General features: G+C 45.9%; 1 protein-coding gene and 1 long non-coding RNA gene across 2 annotated transcripts in view; one reads left to right on the top strand and one right to left on the bottom strand.

The window, feature by feature from the left end:
• PPIL2 (peptidylprolyl isomerase like 2) overlaps window positions 1–22773 on the top strand; it is a 77401-nt gene that overhangs the window by 24890 nt on the left and 29738 nt on the right. Inside the window, exons 6-12 of the mRNA XM_083479057.1 lie at window positions 1042–1093; window positions 2749–2840; window positions 7330–7419; window positions 9301–9376; window positions 10573–10733; window positions 13641–13716; window positions 15056–15165. Coding sequence (XP_083335183.1) covers window positions 1042–1093; window positions 2749–2840; window positions 7330–7419; window positions 9301–9376; window positions 10573–10733; window positions 13641–13716; window positions 15056–15165 — 657 coding nt within the window. The remainder of the gene's footprint in view (window positions 1–1041; window positions 1094–2748; window positions 2841–7329; window positions 7420–9300; window positions 9377–10572; window positions 10734–13640; window positions 13717–15055; window positions 15166–22773) is intronic.
• LOC310695120 lies at window positions 12250–15133 on the bottom strand. The gene is made up of 2 exons (XR_014519932.1): window positions 15037–15133; window positions 12250–12411 (listed from the first exon to the last, which is right to left on the bottom strand). It is a non-coding gene; the product is annotated as an uncharacterized lncRNA (long non-coding RNA).

The following is a 22773-nucleotide window of genomic DNA, read 5'->3' as shown; positions in this document are numbered from 1 at the left end:
TACTAATCCTCTGTCTGAGGACCTCATGGCGGTTTGCAACATAAAAACTCAAAAATACATATCAAAGTAAAAAACAATAACACACACACACAACACAACTTTGTTTGGGTTTGCTCTTTTAAGAGGGGGAGGTTTTGTTCATAAAGCAAATATCTCCCATAATGTTAACCTAATAGGTGTTGAGGACCACATTTTCATTGGTTTTCTGGTGTAATTTGCCTCTCTGAGGTCTCAGTGCAGTCTTGCGCCCCACCCTACCCCCCAATTCAGTGTTAGAATCTCAGATATATAAACTGGGTGTCAAATTGTATCTTAATTCTAGGCTGTGGTCGCCGCAGCGGAATGTCTGTTCCCCAGGGTGACCCTCAGGGTCCTTTCCAATGCTACAATTCTACGATTCTGTGATCTCAACTCCCATCGCTTGATTGTACTTTACTCTTACAACAGTTCACTCGTCTCGGTATGCAAGAAAGAGAAACACAGTAGAAATGGAAATGGTATCAACTATGGACTAAAGCAGAGGTTTTTAAACTGTGGCTGCCAACCTGGTGCCCAGAAATCTCCATGTGGTTGCAGTTGGACCCAGCGCCAGTAGCAAAATGTGCCTGGCATGTTTCAGATTTCGAACACTTGCCCCCATTTGCTATTTTCATTGGTGGCGGGGGGGGGGGGCTGTTGGTGCCAACTGCAGCTTTAATCTTGAATCCAAGTAAAAGGTGCATCGCTGGGTGCAGAAAATTAAAAAATTCCCTTACAGATGCCTGATGTGGATTTGGAGAGGGCTGTTTCCGGTTTACTTTAAAGAAACCAATTAATAAATAAATAAGTCATGTGATTGTGTGGATGGTGTCATGTCCAGGATGCCCGTTCAATTCAGCAGCACATCTTGGGCGGATGGTTTTCTCTCTGTATCTGTGTGGTGGCGAGAGCATCTGCGCTGCGCGCTCTGAGTCACTTAATGCCATGGTTACTTTCTTCGTTTCTCTTTGGGGTCAGTGCCAGGGACGATGATTAACCGCTATGTTTGTTTACCCCCTGCAGAAGCTGGAGGCCAAATCTCTCATCAAACTGAACTTTGCTAAAAACAGCAATGGTGAGTCGGCACTCTTGAGTCTTTTGAAAGCTTCCCCCCTCCCCCTTCTATTTAAAGGAGCTGGAAATGTGAATAGATGCCGCACAGAATGCAGAGTGACACAGACCATTGCCCAGATGGGTTATGCAATCTGAAGTTCTCTCTTGCATAGGCCCCATCTTCTTATGCACTTTAAACAGTCATGACTTCCCACAAAGAATCCTGGGAGGTGTAGTTTGTCCAATATGCTGAGAGTTGTTAGAAGACCCTCCTATTTCCCCCCCCCCCACAGAAGAGCTGCAGTTCCCAGAATTCCCTGGGGATAGGGATTGATTGTTAGACCATTTCGAGAACTGCAAAAGAACATGGATTGATATGTGAATGTATTTCTGCTTTGTGGTGCACACGTACCATTAGGTTGCAGCTGTTGCACTTGAAAAGGCCATAATTTTTTGGAATGTTGCGTGATGAGCCAGTGCAGTGTAGTGGTTAGAGTCCCAGACTAGGACCAGAGAGACCTGAGTTCAGATCTCCACTTACCCATAAAAGCCAATAACTCTCAGCTTCACAAGGTTGTTGTGAGGAAGAAAGGAATGGAGGAGCAACCGTTGGATTTGTTAGCCATCAGCCACTTCTGCTGAAAGGTGTTCTTATATATCTATATGTATGTATCTATATCTATATATCTGTCAGGCTTTGGGGAATCTGATCCCTCCCACAGTGGCAGCCAAGAAGCAGATAAACAAGAAGAGTTCTTACCAAGTACTTTATTCAGTGGGATGCAGATGGCGCTGTGGGTTAAACCACAGAGCCTAGGACTTGCCAAGAAGGTCGGCGGTTCGAATCCCCGCGACGGGCTGAGCTCCCGTTGCTCGGTCCCTGCTCCTGCCCACCTAGCAGTTTGAAAGCACTTCAACATGCAAGTAGATAAATAGGTACCGCTCCAGTGGGAAAGTAAACGGCGTTTCCGTGCGCTGCTCTGGTTCGTCAGAAGCGGCTTAGTCATGCTGGCCACATGACCCGGGAGCTGTATGCTGGCTCCCTCGGTCAATAAAGCGAGATGAGCACCACAGCCCCAGAGTCGTCTGTGACTGGACCTAATGGTCAGGGGTCCCTTTACCTTTACCTTTACTTTATTCAGTATTCACACAGAGAGACAAATGCAGTATCACTTAGATAATGGCATTGCTCTGAATAAAGTCCCATCCCCCTTTGTCTCTCCTATTCTATGTCATCCCTGTGTTGGCTGATCTGAGCTTTCTGCCTCTGAGCTTTCTGTTCTACTACTCTCAGTGCCTGCCTGGTCCTGGGAAGAGGGGAGATCAGGAATACTTTCCAAAGACACTGAATCTGTCAGCTGTTTCTCCCCTGGTGCTGCTTCTTCCTGCTGTTCCTCTCCCAATATTTCCCAGCTTCTCCCTTCTGCAGCCTCTGAACTATGGCCTTCTGCAAACCACTGTTATAAATCTATCCTCCTGTTCTCAGGAAGGTTCAGGAGGGACAGTCCTCACCATTCCTCCTCAATCCAGCCCCTGAAAACATCTGTATCTAACTACAAACACACATATATAATTCTGTATAGTCTTCAGAAAGTTGCTTGTAGCATCTGCTGCACATTGCACAATGCATGTAATAAATGCCACTTGTTTCTGAACCCTCTTCCTTCTCCAAAACAGGTAAATACCACTGCCCGGTTCTCTTCACTGTGTTCACCAATAATTCTCACATAGTGGCTATCAAGACAACTGGGAACGTGTTTGCTTATGAGGTGAGTTCTCTACTGAACCAGGTTATGAAGTTATCCCGTTAGAAAATATCGGTGTCTGGATCCTTGGTTTGTTTGTATATTTAATGATGCTTTCTTATAAAATATTGCAAGGCAGTATACAACCTTCTCTCCGCCCCACTCCCTCCACTCTGTGAAGCAGGTTGCATCTCACATGCTTTTACACAGAGCCAGCTGTAGAGCAGGAGTGAGGAACCTCGGGCCCTCTAGATGTTGCTGAGCTACAACTCCCATCAGCCCCAGCAAGCTTGGCCAAAGGCCAGGGATGATGGGAGTTGTAGTTCATCAGCACCTGGAGAGCAAAAGGTTCCTCACACCTGCTCTACAGCTGGCTCCACTTAAAAACAAGCAAGCCACTTTTGAATGATAAATGTTAATTGAATATTACCCTTAAATCCTTTCTGCTTGGTTATATTTTTTGAATTGTGCTTTGGTTCTGCCGTGCTTGCATATGTACCTGTTACTTATTCAAAACCACGATAAGCTATAAATGACAAGCACTTGTACTTCTGCTTGCAGCTGCCCTTTTTCCTGTCGGGAGCTTTTGGGTGCTGAGATTTCTGCTCCTTTGACGCGAATTCTTGCTACGCAGTCACCTCCTGACCCCTTTTGTTTAAATGCTCTGTGTTGATTCTGAAAACGGAACAGGGCACATTCCAGAGCACAATGGAGGCAAAGAATGCCCAGGCTTAAAAAATACCCAGCAGCATCACCTAGCAATATGCCAGCCATGACTCGGAATGGTGTGTTGCTCCTTCGTCATGCTGATCCTTGATGTCAGGGGACCTCTCCTTGATATCAGGCGATCATTAACTTACTTTGCTGTCCAAGGCATTTCTCAGTCCTGATTCATGCTGTCAAGAAAACCTTGCCTTGCCCAAAATTCAAGTCCTTGGTTCTCAGTGGTTCAGATGGTGCCAACATCCAGGGTGTAAAAACCATCCCTATTGGGTAGGGCAGTTGTGCACCCAGCTGGAGCCAGTAGATCTCAAGCTGTGCTCTGGGTGTCCCCAAGATCCCAAAGAGAAAATCTAAAGTACCACGCTCTGCTTCTGGGATCTCAGGCAAAAGAAGCCAGATTACACTGTAGCAGATCTGGCTAAAGACGTCCAAAACACTGGTTTAGAACCAAGGCATAACCCAAATAAGTTCACTGAAAGGGAAAGGCAAGTAACAATTAAAAATAGCAGAACAAAACCTGTTTACAAAATTGGAAGAAATAGGAAAGGAAAATGCAACCAGGTATGATCAACATACACTGCTGGCCTCACACTCAACACACGGACATAGAATCATAGAATTTTTTGAGTTGGAAAGGGACCCCCAAGGGCCATCTAGGAATCCCTGACAGATGGGCATCCAACCTCTGTTTGGAAACCTCCAATGAAGGAGAGTCCAACACATTCCACTGTAGTCCACTCCACTGTGGAACAGCTCTTGACTATGCTCTTGCGGTCTTGACTATGCTACCACTCAGTGGATTTGTAACTGGCTGACTGACCGAACCCAAAGGGTGCTCATCAATGGTTCCTCTTCATCCTGGAGAAGAGTGACTAGTGGGGTGCCACAGGGTTCTGTCTTGGGCCCGGTCTTATTCAACATCTTCATCAACGACTTGGATGATGGAGTCAAGGGCATCCTGATCAAATTTGCAGATGACACCAAACTGGGAGGGGTGGCTAACACCCCAGAGGACAGGATCACACTTCAAAACGACCTTGACAGATTAGAGAACTGGGCCAAAACAAACAAGATGAACTTTAACAGGGAGAAATGTAAAGTATTGCACTTGAGCAAAAAAAAAATGAGAGGCACAAATACAAGATGGGTGACACCTGCCTTGAGAGCAGTACATGTGAAAAGGATCTAGGAGGCTTGGTTGACCACAAACTTGACATGAGCCAACAGTGTGACGCGGCAGCTAAAAAAGCCAATGCAATTCTGGGCTGCATCAATAGGAGTATAGCATCTAGATCAAGGGAAGTTACAGATAGGTAACCATGTTGGTCTGCCATAGTCAAAATAAAAAATTCCTTCCAGTAGCACCTTAAAGACCAACTAAGTTAGTTCTTGGTATGAGCTTTCGTGTGCATGCACACTTCTTCAGATACACTGAAACAGATACACTGAAATATAGAAGGATCTGGCAACTTCTGTTTCAGTGTATCTGAAGAAGTGTGCATGCACACAAAAGCTCATACCAAGAACTAACTTAGTTGGTCTTTAAGGTGCTACTGGAAGGAATTTTTATTTAGATCAAGGGAAGTAATAGTGCCACTGTATTCTGCTCTGGTCAGACCTCACCTGGAGTAATGTGTCCAGTTCTGGGCACTACAGTTCAAGAAGGACACTGACAAACTGGAACGTGTCCAGAGGAGGGCAACCAAAATGGTCAAAGGCCTGGAAACGATGCCTTATGAGGAACGGCTAAGGGAGCTGGGCATGTTTAGCCTGGAGAAGAGGAGGGTAAGGGGTGATATGATAGCCATGTTCAAATATATAAAAGGATGTCATATAGAGGAGGGAGAAAGGTTGTTTTCTGCTGCTCCAGAAAAGCGGACATGGAGCAATGGATCCAAACTACAAGAAATAAGATTCCACCTAAACATTAGGAAGAACTTCCTGACAGTAAGAGCTGTTCGACAGTGGAATTTGCTGCCAAGGAGTGTGGTGGAGTCTCCTTCTTTGGAGGTCTTTAAGCAGAGGCTTGACAACCATACGTCAGGAGTGCTCTGATGGTGTTTCCTGCTTGGCAGGGGGTTGGACTCGATGGCCCTTGTGGTCTATTCCAACTCTTTGATTCTATGATTCTTACTGCCAGAAAGCTATGTTTCATCGGAATTGCCTTCCCTTCATGTGGCTAACGTGCGACTAGGAATTTATTTGAGTTGTACAGTGGAACCTTGGTTGTCAAACGCCTCCGTAGTCAAACATTTCGGCTTTCGAACGCTGAAAACCCAGAAGGACCTACTCCAGTTTTCGAATGATTTTCAGAAGCCGAACATGTTACATATCTTCCACTTTGAGTTTCCCTATTGTATTGAGGTTTCCGTATTGAGTTTTCAGGTTTTGAACGTTTCGGAAGTTGAATGGTCTTCTGGAACGGATTGCGTTCGAAAACTGAGGTTCCACTATGATCCACTTAAGGTTCATGAGCTTTTGAGTCCTACAAAAATATTGTTAAAACCTGTCAGTTGGGTCTACACCTACAGCATTCTTAATGCTTGTGGTTACAGTATTCTTAGTGCATGGATTAACCAAACTCTAAAACACACCACTTTAGAAGTTAGTGTTTTCATTTCCCCCCTGCACCAAAAAGAACCAGAAGAAGCACTTTTAATAATAATAATAATAATAATAATAATAATAATAATAATAATAATAATAATAATAATAATATATCTTTATTGTCATTGCCCCCTTCGGCGACAACGAAATTACTTGACTGCTCCATAAAAACACTAATTAAACAATACAGTATAATACAGCAAGGGAGATTAGATGACTTTCAAAGTCCGGGCTTCCCATTCAGGGCTGAGATCGCTCTGGAGAAGAAGCTGTTCTTAAGACGACTCGTTCTTGTCTTCATCGACCTGTATCTCCGTCCCGACGGCAAGAGCTCGAAGAGACAGTGACCAGGATGCGATGGATCTTTTACTATGTCCAGTGCCTTCCTATGGCACCTTGTGGCATAAATCTGCTCTAAGGTGGAGAGTGGGCAGCCAACAATGCTCTCTGCTACCTTAACAACCCTGCACAACCCCATCCTGTCCAGCTTCCGTACCACACACATAAGCCATAAGTGAGCACGCTCTCAATGGCACAGTGATAGAAGGCAAGCAGCAGTTTCTGCGGAAGATGGTTTTTCCTTAGTATTCTCAGAAAGTACAGTCTCTGCTGCGCCTTCTTCACAAGCCCCCTTGTGTTGACACTCCAGGACAGATCCTCTTGTAATTCAATGCCCAAATATCTGAACGTTGTTTACCCTCTCCACACAGACCCCATCAATCAAAAGTGGCTGGACGTTGCTCTTCTGTCTCCTGAAGTCCACCACAAGCTCCTTTGTCTTCCTTGTATTTATGAGCAAGTTGTTAGCTCCTTGGTTGGAGGCAGTAGTGCTCCTGAATCCCAGTTGATAGAAAACAGAGAGTGGGAGAGTGCTTCTGTGCTCAGGTCCTGTTTGTTGGCTTCCCACAGGCATCTGCTTGGCCACTGTGAGAACATGATGCTGGACTAGGTGGGCCACTGGCCTGATCCAGAAGAACTGCTGTTATAGCTAGGCTATAGCTCCTACAACCGCTGTCCATTGAATGGCCTTTCTGGCTGAAGCTGATGGGAGTTAGTGTCCAACAACATCCACAGGGCCACAGGTTCCTTGCTCTTGCCTTATAGGATTGTAAAAGGTAAAATATTGCATTGAGATTTTGGGACATCTTTTCTGACTTCATATGTATTTTTCTCACTTTTTAAGGCAGTTGAACAGCTGAACATAAAAACAAAAACCTACAAAGATCTCTTAAGTGACGAGCCCTTTACTAGGCAAGATATTATCACACTACAGGTAAGATACTGTTATCACTGTTTTAATTAATTAAGGGTGTTTAAATAAGGGATGTATGGCGTATTAGGGGAGGGGGATATCATCATCCTTTGGGGGCAGTTTGCCCACCTTTGGCCCCCACCCTGCACTCAGCTCTCACCTGTGGCTTGAAGAAGCTGTCAGCTGCTACACTCAAGGAATGATTTTGACTGGCCAGCTAAACCAGGTGAGGGTAGTTGATGGCTCTCAAACCCTCAGTGAGACTTCCACTGCATGAGAAAGCAGGCTCTGACAGATTGAGCAGACAGGACCAATAGTGGGTCCAGCCGTCCAGAAGGCAGTTTCTGCATGTGCGGTAGAGTGAAATGAGGAGCAGATGGGGCTCCTCCACCTGTGAAAATACCCCATCTAGGAAAGCTCTGACCCTACACTTCCGCTGTCTGGCTGGATATCTTCGGGAGAAGAGAAGGCTAATGAGTAAACTCTACGCAGATCCAGAGTGGGGGCCCTAAGATGTTTGGATGGCACCTTGTATTCCTCCTTCCGGCAACACCTGCAGCCAAGCCTATTGCTCTGCTTTCCTTTGGTCCAGATCAGCAAGGCTGAGAGTGGGGGGTCTTGTCCTCTGGACAGCCCAGGACCCCCATACACACTGCCCAGACTTGCACCCCACAGAGGTCACTTTGGCGCTGCCAAGGCAGCAGTTTGACTTCACCCCCGAGGCATAATCCTATTGTCTTTCGAGACAGATGGATGTCAACCTGCTAAGGATGCTTCATTGCCCTAATGGATTTGTTATTATGTATTTTAATTATGTACTGATGTTAATAGTTCTAAACTGCTTGGAAGCAGATTTGGCAAAAAAGTGGTATATAAATTAATTGATCAACAACAATTAGCTAACTAACTGCCTAGGCAAGCTAGACGCAAAATCTGAGTTTGAGGTACATTCTGTCAAGGCAAAAGCACTCAAAGGGGGTGTGAAGCAAGGCCTGTGAAGAGTGTGGCTGGGGAGGGGTTGTGGCCCAGGGAGAGTTTCAAGGGCCACATAAAGAGTTGTGGGGGGCCACATACGGGCCCTGGGGCTGAGGTCCACCATTCCTGATCTACTACATCTCTTTTCAAAAACTGTGGAAGTAATAAAACGTGATTTGGAGAAGAGCAAGCTGCAGAATAATCGTTTGCATGCAGCTTCTATGCCCGTCTGTGTTCTGTGCAATGAAAATCCATTTTCTTCAGCTGCCGCCCAGCTCTTAAAGGAGAAAATAAAGGGAAATCATTTACAAGCGTGCAGAAAGGGGAGAGAAAGGAAGCCAGTGGGCTGCTGGTTGGGTGCCGGCCCGCACTGCTTGACTTCGAAAATGTCTTTTGGTTTTACTGCCAGCCGTAAAACTAAAGATTTATTCACCAGTGAAAGCAAACAATTTCAGGGATGAATGAAAGACATAATTATGTTATTTAATGAGAGGCAGAGCAGTTGGCGCTCTCTGGTGAGTTAGTGGTGATGGAATATTGGATGGTTTCTTATCTAAAGTCACAATGCTGCATTCATCTTGACTTTCCCCATTTGCATTCATATCGACAGACAGTTCTCCCGGCGTTGCTTTGGGACTTGAGGCCACGCTCTGTCCTCCTTACTACCCTGTTAAGATATATGCCTCTAGAAAATCATCAAATCATGTTGGGAAACCCCCCCCCCCCACACTTGACTTCAAGTTTCGTCACACTCAAATAGAGCACCCTAGCATGAAGAGTTTCATTTAAAGCTGTTGCTGGAGAAAATGCAACACCCTCCCCCCACAACGGCATAAATATGGTTGGATTGTCAGCATCCTGGCTTGACGTTTCAAGATGGCTTGGCCTTCACATTATTTTTGCATTGTGTTTCCTTTTTGTTTTTAGGATCCAACCAATTTGGACAAATTTAACGTCTCCGGCTTTTTCCATGTGAAGAACAACTTGAAAGTGACCGATCCAGGTAAGAACGGTTGTCAGGAGGCTTGGAAGCCATGAAAGAAGCAAAGCAGAACGTTGAATGGAAAGCAGACTGAGCCATTGTCACATCAAAATGCGGTGGAACAGCCCAATGGGGCTACTTGTCCTGAAAGTGCAGTGCTGGCAGTCAGTGAGCTAACAGGCCCAGTTCCAGCTGTTAATACAGTGGTGCCTTGGTTCTCGAACTTAATCCGTTCCTGGAGTCCGTTTGACTCTCGAAACCGATCAAATACCAAGGCGCAGCTTCCGATTGGCTGCAGGAGCTTCCTGCAGTCAATCGGAAGCTGCGTCGGATGTTTGGCTTCCTCAAAACGGAGCACTTACTTCCAGGTTTGCAGCGTTTGGGAGCCAATTTGTTTGGGAGCCAAGCCATTCAAGTACAGTGGTACCTCAGGTTAAGTACTTAATTCGTTCCGGAGGTCCATTCTTAACCTGAAACTGTTCTTAACCTGAAGCACCACTTTAGCTAATGGGGCCTCCTGCTGCCGCCGCCCCACCGGAGCACGATGTCTGTTCTCATCCTGAAGCAAAGTTCTTAACCTGAAGCACTATTTCTGGGTTAGCGGAGTCTGTAACCTGAAGCGTATGTAACCTGAAGCATACGTAACCCGAGGTACCACTGTACTAGGGTACCACTGTACTGGTGTACAAAGCCACAAGAATCTTCACACCCAAGTTTCTAAAAAACTCCACTCCACTTTCCCCAAGATCAACCCCCTCGGGCCCTACGATCAGCAGGGCCTGTTGATGGCGCCTCCCGGTTGCAGGGAGAGGTAACTCATGGCAGGACTTCCTTGGTAACGTTGAATTATTATTTAAATTTCTTACCCATCCTTCATCATCAGGTTCCAGAGAAGGTGACAACAATTTGAAATTCAGTTTTGAAAACAGTTGAAACCAATTACTGCCAGAGGAGTACGGTGAATCCTCAAAACACATACCTCAGGTGTCTTAAGGCCAGGGTAACGGAATGGCATCTCTAGTGAGCTGGGCTTTCTTGCTTCCTTATTAACTTTTGGGAGCAATTTAATGAGGCAGACAGAGCCACTTCACTAGGGAGGCCATTCCGTTCCCCTGGCCTTAAGGCGCCTGCTGTGGGTGCCAGAGATTGTCAGATACGAAACACCAGCAAAACCATGAATGCCAAGAAGCCGTTTTCCTGTTGATGTTGTTTTGCAGATGATGAAAAAGCAAGGTCAGACCCGTCCTACTACCTGAAAAATGCAAATGTCGAGACCCGGGAGACTCTGTCGGAACTTTACAAAGAATTCAAAGGGGATGAAGTTTTGGCGGCAACAATGAGGGGTCCAGAGAAGAAGAAAGTCGATAAGCTGAATGCGGTGAGTTGCGTTTGCTGATTGGTAAATGGCTACTTCTGAATGGCTAGCGGGAAGGCAGGAGGCATCTTCAGTATAAAAGAGAGAGGCTGGATGCATCAGCAGCAGGGAAGCAGCCTGGCTAATCAGCCGCAGATTCACTTCTCCCCAATAGCCGTTGATTGGCTGGGACCTTGGCCTCTGTGTTGGTAGTTGTGCCATCAAACTGTACAGTGTTGCCTCGCAAGACGAAAAGAATCCGTTCTGTGATTCTCTTCATCTAGCGTTTTTTTCGTCTTGCGAAGCAAGCCCATTGACGGATTAGCAGATTAGCGCTATTAGCGGCTTTTAGCGGCTTATCTGCTGATCGGATCAGCTGATAAGCGGCTTAGCGGCTTAGAAAAAGGGGGGGAAAGGAAAAAAAACCAGCAGGAACTCGCAAGACTTTGTCGTCTTGCGAAGCAAGCCCATAGGAGATTCGTTTTGCGAAGCACCTCCAAAACGGAAAACTCTTTCGTCTAGCGAGTTTTCCGTCTTGCGAGGCATTCGTCTTGCGGGGCACCACTGTACATTATGCAAGACACCAGGCTCTTGTCAGAAGCTGTGGCTTTCCCCTCTCTTCCCTGCGTCCTCCAGCCCTGCTTCTTGAGGCGTCTGAGAGTTGTTAGGAGACCCCCGTTCCCCTCAGGGAACTACAGTTCCCAGAGTTCCCTGGGAAGAGTGCTTGTTAAACTACTCTAGCAACTGTAGTTATAGGTGTGGAATAGGAACCTCTTAACAGCACCCTTGACAAACTACAGTTCCCAAGATTCTTTGCTATGACTGCTCAGAGTTTTATGATGCAGTGCAGATGTGGCCTTATGCTCTGATGGGTATGCTTTAAGGCAGAGGTGGGGAGCCTGTGGCGCGTCATCACTTACCATTCGCCCTGCTCTCTACGGCTGATGGGAGTTGAGATCCAACAGCACCTTGTGAGCCCAGACTTCCCATCCCTGTTTTAAGTAAATGAGCACTGACCCAACCTTCCTTCCTAACATTTGGCAACTTCTGAAAACCCATAAATGAAGGGATCTATCCTGAGGTTTCATAAACTTCCTCCTTCCTCCCTAGTGATGTGAGGTGAGAATATTCTCTGCTAGAAAATTCTCCAGAGAACATTCTCCACAAACTGTAAATTCTATGTCGTCTACACAGGTGCTTTAAATGTACACACCTCATTAATTGAGCATATTCCTTCAGAGTATTCTCCAAAAGATTATTCTCGAGAATTTAACATAGGCATAGGCAAACTCCGGCCCTCCAAATGTTTGGGACTACAATTCCCATCATCCCTGACCACTGGTCCCGTTAGCTAGGGATGGTGGGAATTGTAGTCCCAAACATCTGGAGGGCCGGAGTTTGCCTATGCCTGATTTAACATCACTATTCCTCCCATGCGCAAGAGTGATTCAAAGGGCTGCGTTAGACCGTCATGAGAATTGCCTGTAAAAATAATTAGAATTTCAGCTCAGTTACACAACTGCAACTCAGAAGACATCTGGAGGATCCAACGGCTCCTGGTTTATGGTGGGAAGTGTTGTGGCGCAGGATTGCCGTATGTCATTGCTTCACAGTGATGGGGTCCTGGTTTTTCTGTCGGTCTGGAATGCAGATTCTGTGGCTTGATGGTGCATCCGAGTGTTGCTGATTATATTATTGCGGCCTGAAAAGAAATAGTGCCAGTCAGCAGTACATCTTGTGTAGGATCACACACATTGGGCTGTGTCCAATGGGATGTCACCTTCCTCTCCTCTCCCCTGCACCCCCCAAAGAAGTCTGCTCGGGACGGTCTCCCAACCCTCTGGAGCAGATTTTGAGGGTATGCAGGGAAAAGGAGGAGGGAGTTTTGTCGCACAACCCGAAGTGTGCTGCATGAGCAACGCTGTATATAACCCCAAGATGCAAGCAAGTACAGGCAGCGGCCGTTTTAAGCGTGTCTGATATGTGTGTGACTGTGCAGACAAGCGTCATGCCAAACCTGGAAGTGACCTGAAGACATCACAAAAAGGGGTCCCACTGTTGTGCTCGGGGGTCCAGAAGGTAACCCCTGTGCAAATCGGTCACTGCCTGTAGTAGATTTGCACCAACCAAATCTGCAACATACTGCTCCTTTTGCCCAACTTAGCAGAAATGTGTTCGGAGGTGCACAGTGTGGATTTTAAATGATGAAATGACGCCCTTCCCCAATAGTGAAATTAATTCTTGTGGTGTGATTTTTACATATTGTTTTACACGTTTGTTGGTACAGTGGTGCCTTGGTTTTCAAACTTAATCCGTTCCGGAAGTCCGTTCCAAAACCAAAGCGTTCCAAAACCAAGGTGCGCTTTCCCATAGAAAGTAATGCAAAATGGATTAAGCTGTTCCAGACTTTTAAAAACAACCCCTAAAACAGCAATTTAACATGAATTTTACTATCTAACGAGACCATTGATCCATAAAATGAAAGCAATAAACAATGTACTGCAGTCACACAATCAATCAATCAATCAATCAATCAGTAGATGAACTGGGTTCCACACAGTCACAAAAACCCAAAATAAATAGCAAAAACAGACAGACCCCAGTGTAACACTCAAAACAGAAGCGTGGCACTCAAATTGGAAGCATAACACTCAAAACAGAGCACATTTGGCTTCCGAAAAAAGTTCACAAACCAGAACACTTACTTCCAGGTTTGCAGTGTTTGAGTTCTACGTTGTTTGAGTACCAAGGCATTTGAGAACCAGGGTACCACTGTATATGCTAAACATTTGCCATTTTTAAATTATTATTCTGTGTGGGCAGGTGGGAAGATTTTGTATCACCGCACATGTGATGGTTAGCTGTCTTTGTTTTGAAAAGGAAGGCCAGACAGAAGCATCTTGAATTACGTAATTTTGTTTGTTTCAACAGGCTCACTATTCCACAGGCAGAGTGAGTGCCTCATTCACGTCCACCGCCATGGCACCTGAAACGATGCACGAAGCAGGTAACATCATGCAGGGCGGCGGGGCTTGTCCTCTTCTCTCTCACACCCCTTTCCCATTGTGGCAAGGTAGCGGGGGGGGGGGTGAGGCATCCCTCTACACAACCCGCACCTCTTGTAGAAAAACCCTACAAGCAGCTGCAAATGAATGCACAACGTTAGTGACAAAGCAAATCACATGCTTTTTCATGTTGAAAATCCCAGGTTCGGTTTCCACTTTAAAAATAATATCACCAGGCAGAAGGTACATTGTAGGGCTGCCCCTTCCTCTTCTAAAGGTTCCTCAGATGACCTAGAAACCTAGCCTTATGGGGAAAGGAGCTGGGTATGTTTAGCTTGGAAAAGAGGAGGAGGAGGAGGAGGAAGAAGAAGAAGAGTTTGGATTTGATATCCCGCTTTATCAGTACCCTAAGGAGTCTCAAAGCGGCTAACATGCTCCTTTCCCTTCCTCCCCCACAACAAACACTCTGTGAGGTGAGTGGGGCTGAGAGACTTCAGAGAAGTGTGACTGGCCCAAGGTCACCCAGCAGCTGCATGTGGAGGAGCGGGGAATCGAACCCAGTTCACCAGATTACGAGACTACCTCTCTTAACCACTATGCCACACTGGCTCAGGAGACTGAGAGGGAGCTATCTTCAAATATCTCAAGGGCTGTCACGTGGAAGAGAGAACAAGCTTGTTTTCGCCTGCTCTGGAGGGTAGGACTCGAACCACTGGCTTCAAGTTCCTAGGAAGGAGATTCTAACTAAACTTTAGGAAGAACTTTCTGACAGTAAAAGCTGTTCGACAGTGGAATGGTCCCCCTTGGGAGGCTGTGGACCCTCCTTCCTTGGAGGTTTTAAAGCAGAGGTTGGGTGGTCATCTGTCATGGATGCTTTAGTCGAGATTCCTTCATTGCAGGGGTTGGGATGGATGACCCTTGGGGTCCTTTCCAGCTCCACAAATCTATGATTCTATGACCTACGCTTTTTTAAAAAAATGTATTACTGCCTGGGGGAAAAGTATCATAGGTCATTGGGGAGATGATAAAAGGACGAGTTGTTCTGAAAACACTGTTAAGCCTGCCGTTTGATATGCATGGCAAGCTGCGGCTTAATTCCCTTAATTTTAGCGGGCGACAATGACGTTTCGCGTGGAAGGTTATCTGACCCTTCTGAGCTCAAGTCACATTGCTTGGCCTCCAGAAGCACAGGGGCGCAGGACTAATTTCAAGTGACCTTTGAAAGGTGGAGGGTGAAGATGTTCCCTGTAGCAGGTTGCGTCTTACTCATTGTTATCGTCACCGATGACTGAGACACATTTAACAAGTGCTAATAATTTCACCCTTTGCTTCATCGAGCAGCTGCCATTGATGACGACACGGTGCGATACCAGTACTTGAAGAAGAAAAAGGGCTACGTGCGACTTCACACCAACAAAGGGGATCTCAACCTGGAATTGCACTGCGACATGGTATATGGCTGTTCGATTATGCCATCACAAATGCTATTACTACACTGTCACAGACTGGTAAAAATGACTAATAATAAAATGGGCCATGCCATTGCTTTTCATTGCTGCGTTATCAAGGTTTTGCATTTGTGAATGAACAGAGAAGGATGTCAGACTTACTGCAGTGTTTGCCAAACTTGGATCTCCCATCTGTGGTTTGTTTTGTTTCTGTTTGTTTTTTGGACTACAACTCCCATCATCCATTGCTAGCAAGACCCATAGTCAGGGGTGATGGGAATCGTAGCCTGTAAGCCACTGGAGACCCAAGTTTGGGAAACACTGATCTACAGCATAAGTGGGGAACTTTCGACCTGTGAGACAAATTTAACCATTGAGGACATTACTCCCAAACCTCACCCACCTGCCCTACGTCATATGTGGTGTCATAAGAACATGAGAAAAGCCTGCTGGATCAGGCCAGAGGCTCATCCAGTGTTGGGCGGGTAGAGAGACATGCCTGCCACTGCACAATTGAGATCCTTAAAGTGCACTCCCAAGGGAAAGCAGGCTGAGACTCTGCTGCCCATCAGCTGGTGGGCATTAGAGACAAAGCCTCAGCCGTTTTAAGACATTGCTCCAGGATCTTCCAGAACTTCAGAGCACTCAGTCACCTGGCATCATTTCAACACTACCCACTTGTTAAATTTGGCCCACGAGGCAGATCTGTCCTGCTGAGGCGAAAAGGTTCCCCTCTCTGATCTATAGGGTTTGCTATCTAAATTACTGTATGCTAATGGCAATTCATGGTAATAGGTAACTTTTTCGGGCTACATGGTGGGATTTTATTATATAGGCTACCAGTGCAGGCCTTCTTTGACAGCTTCCTGAAGTTTGCTTGGATATTTGGAATGATTATGTACCATTGGAGATATAATTGTGTATACAGTATTTGTATATTTATTTATATATACATACAGTGTGTGTATATCCATGTTTGTGTGTCTCACAGACACACACACACACACACACAGAGAGAGAGAGAGAGAGAGAGAGAGAGAGAGAGAGAGGTTTTCTTGCAGGGGTATTAATTTCTGCTTTGGTCTTTTTTAGTTTATGCATAAAAATCAAATACAAATTAAATATGAATCATCTGGATGTGCTCTAGAACATTTTTTTACCATCTACTGGCTGCCTTACCTGCAGTGAGAACCCAGGGAGACTTTAAAAGGGGAATGGAAGTGGGCCTAATGGGAATCTGCCTGCCATTATTTACACTGAAAAAACTCAGTATAATTTAAGTAGTCCAAAAAAACAAAAGAAATATTTAAAAGGCCGATGGAATTATAATACAGTAGAACCACTGTAAAACAGCAGTGGGGAGGGTGGTAATATTCCATGAGTTTCCCGAAGGGCCTCCCCAGGGAGAAATGGGTGGGAGTATCAATGAGGTTTTGGGACAGTTTTTTCTCCAGCCACCCATCTTTGCGCTTTTCTCCCAGATGGATGCAAGCGGCAGGTGGCCTGTGTGGTATCGACTCAGCACGTGATGAGTCGTCAGCTGTGTGGCAGGGTGATGCAAACATTTTGGAACCACATTGTGCTGGGGTGGTTCTCAGGAGCCTTCATCAAGTGTTTTTAACGCTGACCAGTTTTTCTCTTTATTCGCTGAGTCACATTGAAAGCAGAGGATGAAAGCCAAAGGATACTAGGGTATTAGTTATTTGGAACAGCACCAGAATGAACAGTCTATGTTTTGAGTAAGGCACCATCTGCACTATGCATTTAAAGCAGCATCATACTGCTTTGAAAAGACATGGCTTCCCACTCAAATAGTGTCGTTCGTTAAGGGTCCTGAGAGTTGTCAGGAGGCCGCCATTCCCCTCTCGGATCTACAGTTCCCAGAGTTCCCCTGAGAAGAGGGGCTGGCTGTTAAACCGCTCTGGGAAGGGTAACTATGTGAACTGGCAGCAGGAGGAGCCTCCTCATGACTCTCAGCACCCGTAGCAAACTATGTTTCACAGGATTCTTTGGCGGAAGCCATGAACGTTTAAAGTGGTTTGATACTTCTTTAAATGTGTAGTGCGGATGGGACCTCATTTATTTAGCTGGGCTTCACAATGCAGATACAGTTGTACCTTGGTTGATGAACGCCTTGCGACTCGAACATTTTGGCTCCCGAACGCCGCAAACCCGGAAGTGAATGTTCTGGTTTTCGAACGTTCTTTGGAACCTGAACCTCTGATGCGGCTTCCGATTGGCCGCAGGAGCTTCCTGCAGCCAATCGAAAGCCGCACCTTGGTTTCCAAACGTTTTGGAAGTCGAACGGACTTTCAGAACGGATTCCGTTTGACTTCCAAGGTACTGTACAGTCGTACAGTCATCTGTCATCTTACACAGGGGGTTGGTTTCAAGGGTTACGCTTAAATCGTGCGAGTCAAATGCACGTAAGTTGAGGGGTTGCTGTACTGGTTCTCTGGCCGCTTCTGTTCTTGGCAGGACAGGTGGTGGTCTAAATTTCCTGGGAAGCAAGTCCATCCCCATGCTGTCATTGTACAGAGAGTCCTCCAGGATGGCATTCTTGAGAGCTTTTATTGGCCTTGTTATCACGCCTTTATAGTGTTGAAATCTGGCCAGATTTTAAACAGCCTTTTGCCTACACAGAAGAGCCTGGCCTGTACTTGTGAAGTATTCATGAGCCAAGAAGTGTTAGGTGTTGCTGAAGGATGTCTTTTTGGGGCCAATGGAGCATCTCGAGGGGAGGAGAAACTAGGACAGTTGAGAGAAGCAGACCCGGCTCGTGGGTGTGGAAAAAATGTTCTGTTTTACAGTGAGCACTCAAAGGAGGGGTGGCAAATCTCAGACCTGAAGGTCAAATGTGGCCCTCCAAGTCTCCCTGTGTGGCCCTTAGGGCTTTCCCAGGCTACACACTCCCTTCTGGCTCCACTTCATGCCCTCCTGGAATATATTTTCTTGGCTGGAATGGGTCCTTCAACTCTGACCATGCCTCTTGTTTGCTTAGATGGAGGATCAAGAGGGGTGTGTGAGCAGTGTTCAAAATTAGTCAGGTGTCAGGCACATTATGCACCTGGCTTTTGACCACTTGCAACCATCTGGAGATCGTTGGATCTTGACTGTTTTTACACGCTAATGCCACATCCTGTAGAATTCTATCAGCTGTATTTTACCTGCTTTGCCCCCAAACTGGCAACTGGATATTACCGTTTTGGTGACTGTGTTGTTGTTGTTGTTTAGTCGTTTAGTCATGTCTGACTCTTCGTGACCCCATGGACCAAAGCACGCCAGGCACTCCTGTCTTCCACTGCCTCGTGCAGTTTGGTCAAACTCATGCTGGTAGCTTCGACAACACTATCCAATCATCTCGTCCTCTTTCGTCCCCTTCTCCTTGTGCCTCCATCTTTCCCAACATCAGGGTCTTTTCCAGGGAGTCTTCTCTTCTCATGAAGTGGCCAAAGTATTGGAGCCTCAGCTTCAGGATCTGTCCTTCCAGTGAGCACTCAGGGCTGATTTCCTTCAGAATGGAGAGGTCTGATCTTCTTGCAGTCCGTGGGACTCTCAAGAGTCTCCTCCAGCACCATAATTCAAAAGCATCAATTCTTCGGCGATCAGCCTTCTTTATGGTCCAGCTTTCACTTCCATACATCACTACTGGGAAAACCATAGCTTTTACTATACGGACCTTTGTTGGCAAGGTGATGTCTCTACTTTTTAAGATGCTGTCTAGGTTTGTCATTGCTTTTTATGCCTGTTGTCTTTGTCCATGGAGTTTTCTTGGCAGGGATACTGGAGTGGCTTCCCGGTTCCTCCTCCAGGTGGATCACGTTTGGTCAAAACTCTCCACTATCTTGGGTGCCCTGCATGGCATAGTTCATAGCTTCTCTGAGTTATTCTAGCCCCTTCGCCACGGCAAGGCAGTGATCCATGAAGGGGTCTGGGGACTGTAGCCTTGGCTTAAAGAGCCATTTGTCTCCTAGTTTATATTTCTTGAGTGTCTAACACTGTGTTGTATGTAGAAACCCAAGTCCAAATTTGCATCCATGGCTCTGCCCTCTTTTGTTTCTGGCCCCGCCCACACTGGCATGTTCCTGCTCTCCCAGAAGGTTATACCCAGAAGGGAATGTGGTGCTCAGGATGGAGGAGGTTTCTGACCCCTACTTGTAAATCAGGTGTGAGCCCTTAATGTCAGGGAAGCGGAGCCTGTGGCCCTCCAGGCATTGCCCTCCACTGGCCATGCTGACTGGGACTGATGGGAACTGGAGTCCAACAGCATCCTAAGAATTCAGGTTGGGGTTGATGGTAACTTTTATAAGCTCATCAAGGGGTCAACGAACTCAGAAGTTTGGGAAACCCTGACTGGGCAGAATACAAGCCGTGTCAGTTCCAATTCTGCTTGTAACTAACAGAAGAAGAGCAGTGACTGGGTAGTGCCGAAAGGCGCGCCCCCCCAAGTCCTGAAGCACCCCCCCCCCATCTTTGACGTCCAAAGGTTTTGCAGTATCTCACAGTATCTGACAGCTGGCTGGGCAGAATTGATTGAAAATATCCCCTTGGAGAAAGTGAGGGGGTGGGGAGAGGGCCCCCCCAGGCGCACAGCGATAACAAAGCTCTTGGTCTAATGACTGAACTGCTGGCACATTCTGCCTTTGAAAGCCCCGGCAACCGATAAAAAAGCAGTGGGGCTGCAGAGAGGCAGGCACGTCAGTAGTCGGCTTGTGAAAATGCTAAAATCAGTAGACTTGGCATGTCTGCGAATACATGGATTTTGTCTGGCTCGAGCCGCGGCCTCCTGGCTGCAAGCGAGGCTTGCCTGTTTAATTGACTTGCGCATGCTTTTCCGTTAAGATTGGCTCCCAAAGCAGCTTAAAGCCATTTGAAATCCAAGAGATGTAAAAATCCATCGCAGTGTTGATGATGGTGGCGATGTGATAACACAGGTGTGAGCATAGCACTCTCTTTTGACCCCTGAGAGTTGATGAAGCACTCCTGGCCTGCACATGCGCAGTAGAACGATAGTAGTAGACCAAGGTGGCAAGAATTGACTGTACCACTTCAACCAGTGGGTGGGGAAGGTCTTTTTTTTTAATGCTCCCATTTACTTTTTTTAAAAAGAAACATTTGCACAAACAAAAAACCAGCAGCACATCAGGGAGATGCTTTGCCCTAGTCTTCTTTCTTGCACTGAGTTTTTTAAATTAAAACAACAAACATAGGGGAACACTGAAGATTATAACACACACAGTAGAGTAGACCTAGATGGAACCTAAACTCCATGTTCCAGACCCTTCCTCTGTAGCGTGGCAAGCCTGCCATGTGGAAGTCCCTGCCAGTAGAGGTTTAACAGGAATTATCCCTGCCTTCTTTTTGGACCTCTTCTGAAAACTGTATTCAAACAGACCTTTGAAATGAGGGTTTCATTATTGCCAACCAATCTTTATTGATTGATGCTTTTGTTGATTTTATTGCATTGTTGCTGTTTATCATGTTGCATTCCACACGGCTGTATTTTTATGAGGCTACAGGCTATAATTAGTTTATTGGTTGGTTGGTTGATTAAAGGTAGCAGGAATAAGAACTGACAGGTGGGCTGATGATCATGGCTTAATATTGGCATCTGTTAGTATTAGAAGCTAAGATACTACTTTATTAATAAATAATAAAATGTGGAATAATAAAAATAATAAAATGTGGAAAATTGGATTGGATTGGATTGGATATATGTTAATTAGATGTTCTTATTGGAAAATTAATAAACGCTTTAAAAATAATTAAAAAAAATGTGGAAAATAAATGCCATTCCTATAAGAACGGGATATCCCTGGTTGGTGCATCAGTAAGGTACATGTGCTTGTCTTGATTCATACCTAAAGATTCAGATGTCATTGCTTGAGCATGACTGTATAAGTGAGAAATAGCTAGGATATCAATAGTTAGAGGTTTAGAAAGATGGTATACAAGAACATAGGAAAAGCCGTGCAGCAGGCTCAAGCCAAAGGCCCATGTAGTCCAGCGTTCTGTTCTCACAGTGGCCAACCTGATGCCTACAGGAAGCCTATAGTCAGGTCTTGAGTGCAGCAGCGCTCTCCTCACCTGTGATTTCCAGCGAGTGGCATTCAGTGGAGGTAGGACATAGAACACCATCGCTAGGAGCCACTGGATGGGGTTGTACTGAAAGGAGCAGGTTCACAGCTTAGGGGTGCTCCTGAATTCAACCAGTTATGACCCCTCTTGGACAAAGATTATTTGACCACAGTACTCCGTGCTCTGCTAATTCCCAGACTGGATTATTGCAATGCACTATTTCTATGGGGTGCCCTTGAAGGTGACTTCAAAAACTTCAGTTGGTTCAAAAAGCAGCAACCAGATTACAGTGGTGCCCCGCAAGATGAATGCCTCACAAGACGGAAAACCCGCTAAACGAAAGAGTTTTCTGTTTTGGAGGTGCTTCGCAAAACGAATTTCCTATGGGCTTGCTTCGCAAGACGACAATGCCTTGCGAGTTCCTGTGGTTTTTTCCCCTCCCCCCCTTTTTCTAAGCTGCTAAACCGCTTATCAGCTGATCCGATAAGCCGCTAAAAGCGCTAATCCGCTAATCCATCAATGGGCTTGCTTCGCAAGACGAAAAAACCGCTAGACGAAGAGAATCACAGAACGGATTCTTTTCGTCTTGCGAGGCACCACTGTACTGGCTGAGGTTCCGTTTAGATCTCATTCAACCCCGTTTTAAAACCGCTCTCATTTCATTTGTGGGCCTCATTCAAGGTGCTTGTTGCACCACCTTTAAAGTCCTAAATGACTCGGGACCCCCCTACCAAAACTGTCTCCTTCCTTATGGGCCCTCTCGGGTGGGGTCCAATTATATAGTGACAGCTGGGTTGTTGTTGTTGCTTTGAAAGAAAGTAAAGGAAAGATTCAGAGCATAAGATTGTTACGTAATTAAGGAATGAAGGTGTAACTTCTGTACCTGCTGGAAGGATGAAATTGGCTTCTCTTTCCGACAGGGAAAAGAAACCTGGGCTGGTTTCTAACCGCGCTTCGTTCTGATAAGGTTGCTAAGAAACCACTTGCTTGCCCAAGCATTGTCTGCCTCGCGCGATGCACGCAGTGGCCATGGGAACGCACTGATAGCTTTTTACAGGAGGAAGGGGGGGAATTGCAGGGAAGTGGTTGTCCTCATTTACCAAGCTGCAGCCCACAAAATAGTTCCAAAGTAAAGAAGCAATTTGTCTCTTATCAACCTCTGGTAGGTTTTGTTATTGGTTTCTAGAATGCTGAAGTGGGACTTTGTATTCTCACAGGCACTTCGACTTCGAGCTAATTTAATTCCTCCCCTCCTTGCCTTTTAAGAGAGCCATTGCAAAATGTGTTTATTGCCCCAACTGTGTTGCTACTTTTTAAAAAAAGAATCACAGGCTGTGCACCAGCTATTGCTAAAAGCTGCTTATTTTCTTTTTGATTCACAGACAAAAATGAACATACTTGCTTTATCTGCCCTTTCAACTATGCCATCATTCACCACTTAAAAACAGAGTCATCCAGTTAGACAGTTAGTTGTGCTCGTAAGAATGTACAAAGAACCCCCCGCTGGATCAGACCAGAGGCCTGTCGGATCCA

Source organism: Podarcis liolepis (genome assembly GCF_965112155.1).
Source record: "Podarcis liolepis genome assembly, chromosome: 15".
In the NCBI taxonomy this organism is placed as follows: Eukaryota; Metazoa; Chordata; class Lepidosauria; order Squamata; family Lacertidae; genus Podarcis; species Podarcis liolepis.
The sequence above is the reverse complement of the archived record's forward strand: the minus strand, read 5'-3'. Positions and strand labels throughout refer to the sequence as shown.